Source organism: Austrofundulus limnaeus, unplaced genomic scaffold (genome assembly GCF_001266775.1).
Source record: "Austrofundulus limnaeus strain Quisiro unplaced genomic scaffold, Austrofundulus_limnaeus-1.0 Scaffold1152, whole genome shotgun sequence".
Classification (NCBI taxonomy): Eukaryota; Metazoa; Chordata; class Actinopteri; order Cyprinodontiformes; family Rivulidae; genus Austrofundulus; species Austrofundulus limnaeus.
The window spans coordinates 40,244-42,477 of record NW_013953554.1 but is presented as its reverse complement, the minus strand read 5'-3'; the positions used below and the strand labels follow the sequence as shown (position 1 = coordinate 42,477).

Below are 2,234 nucleotides of genomic sequence, written 5' to 3'. Positions count from 1 at the left end.
TGATACGTATCTTGTTAAAACGAGATACGTATCACGTTTTAACGAGATACGTATCACGTTTTAACGAGATACTATCACGTTAACGTGATACGTATCTTGTTAAAACGAGATACGTATCACGTTTTAACGAGATACGTATCACGTTTTAACGAGATACTATCACGTTAACGTGATACGTATCTTGTTAAAACGAGATACGTATCACGTTTTAACGAGATACGTATCACGTTTTAACGAGATACTATCACGTTAACGTGATACGTATCTTGTTAAAACGAGATACGTATCACGTTTTAACGAGATACGTATCACGTTTTAACGAGATACTATCACGTTAAAACGTGATACGTATCACGTTTTAACAAGATACTATCACGTTTTAACAAGATACTATCACGTTTTAACAAGATACTATCACGTTTTAACAAGATACGTATCACGTTATAACGTGATAGCGCTCGGATTTTTTTTTCCCTGCGTGATAGCAATACGCTTCCGTATCATTCTGAGTGTCGTAAAATGTGTTAGGCAGAACTTTGAGCAGTGGAAAAGTGGAAATAGTAAAAATTGTACTCACATGATCCCACCAGCACTCCGAAAAGTTTGGTAACTGATGTTCAAGGCTGTACTCCAGGAACTCAAACATGACGCTGATGATCATACACATCCACCAGTCACGAATCATCAGAGTCTGAGGGAGAGGAGAATAAAGTTTGTAAAAGTTAAAGTACTGTATTTATTTGTGTATAATGTGCAAAAATTTTTACAAAAAAAAAGGCCATTAAGTTGGAAAGTTGTTTTGTAAACAGACGTAAAATTTGACCAATTTTTTCCTAATGTACTACCACAAAAAATTTATTTTCACTTATGTAACTAAATATTTGTTGCGATGATAAATCATAATTTTTTCACCTTCTGTCCTTCCTCTGTATGTCCCACATAGGTAATCACATAGACCAGGGGTTCTTAACCTTTTTGACCTCGGGGCCCAATTTGTTGAGCATAAAGTGGCACGAGGCCCAGTCAGACTTTACCAATGTATGGCTCAAAATGATAATTATTCTAAATCTCTATTTAATTTGTATTGTATTTGCATTATAACTAAATTAAATACACTTACATTTTAAAAGTAAAACTCCTGCTTTCTTGATGGGTTACTGAAGGCATGGGTGGGGGGGGAGTTGTGAGAGGGTAGCTGTGTCCTGACATGTGACAGGAGGAGGAGGAGTAAAGCAAAGCAAAGCAAACCTTCATTTTTGTTTCTACTTTTCATTTAAAATAGGTTTCCATTCTCAGCAGGTTTCTAAGTTTCTTCTTCTACGTATTAAAAAAGTTGTTAAACATCTGAGTGGCGCACTACTGCTACTAGTGGTGAGAAAGTGTATTGCAGCTTATTTAAAATCAACGCGGTCCCACGGCCCTCTGTGGCCCAAAGTTAAAAACTGCTTTTCTTTTGAGGCCCTCAAGGTGGCGCTCGCGGCCCACAATTGGGCCCATGGGTTAAGAATCTCTGATATAGACAACATTTGTTTGTTTTTTCACAATGGAGCCCAAGGAGGGAAAAAATATTTTTATTTTGTTAACCACAGCATGGAGAGGAGAAGACGACATGGAAGTCATGCTCAGCAGGACCAGACGAGCAGCTCTTTGAAGCTGCCATCTTGCTAATTTAACAACCTGCTTCTGCTGTTGGACTGGACCAGTTTTCAGAAACAAGAAGATCAGGCTGCTCCCCGGCAGCCACAAGCACACCCACAGGTGTTTGTACATAAAATAATCTGTTTCCCCACCAGAAGATACACATCTGGTGGCTATAAAATTCTGTATGCAATTAGGAGTATCATTATTAGATTTTTTTGCTTTTTAAGTTAAAAAAAGTCTACCCACAAATTTGTTAGTACTGCTTGAGAATGTTGTAAAACAAGAGATAAAATCTTCATACTGATCATTGCTGTAGTTTACATCTTAAAGGGATCCCCGATTAGTTGTAACATTAGACGTTATTTGATAAACATATATTTTAACTGTAAAATAAAGACTGTAAAAATATTGTAGGCTGTTTAGTTTTTATAATTTTTAAACCAAAAGTTTAAATATATATTACATGGAGGGGGCCATTTTATTTACATGCAAAGCATTCTGGGTAAATGATGATGTCAACTAGGTCATCAGTGCGAGACTGCTAGCGAGCTATATCCACCCTGAAGGTTAATCTTGGACAATATCTGATGATC

The 2,234-nt window shown here is 36.9% G+C and overlaps 1 protein-coding gene across 2 annotated transcripts in view; it reads right to left on the bottom strand.

The window, feature by feature from the left end:
• ptdss2 (phosphatidylserine synthase 2) overlaps positions 1-2,234 on the bottom strand; it is a 44,018-nt gene that overhangs the window by 18,770 nt on the left and 23,014 nt on the right. For both annotated transcript variants that reach the window (XM_014030976.1, XM_014030973.1), the window contains exon 8: positions 578-691. In XM_014030976.1, coding sequence (XP_013886430.1) covers positions 578-691 — 114 coding nt within the window. The remainder of the gene's footprint in view (positions 1-577; positions 692-2,234) is intronic.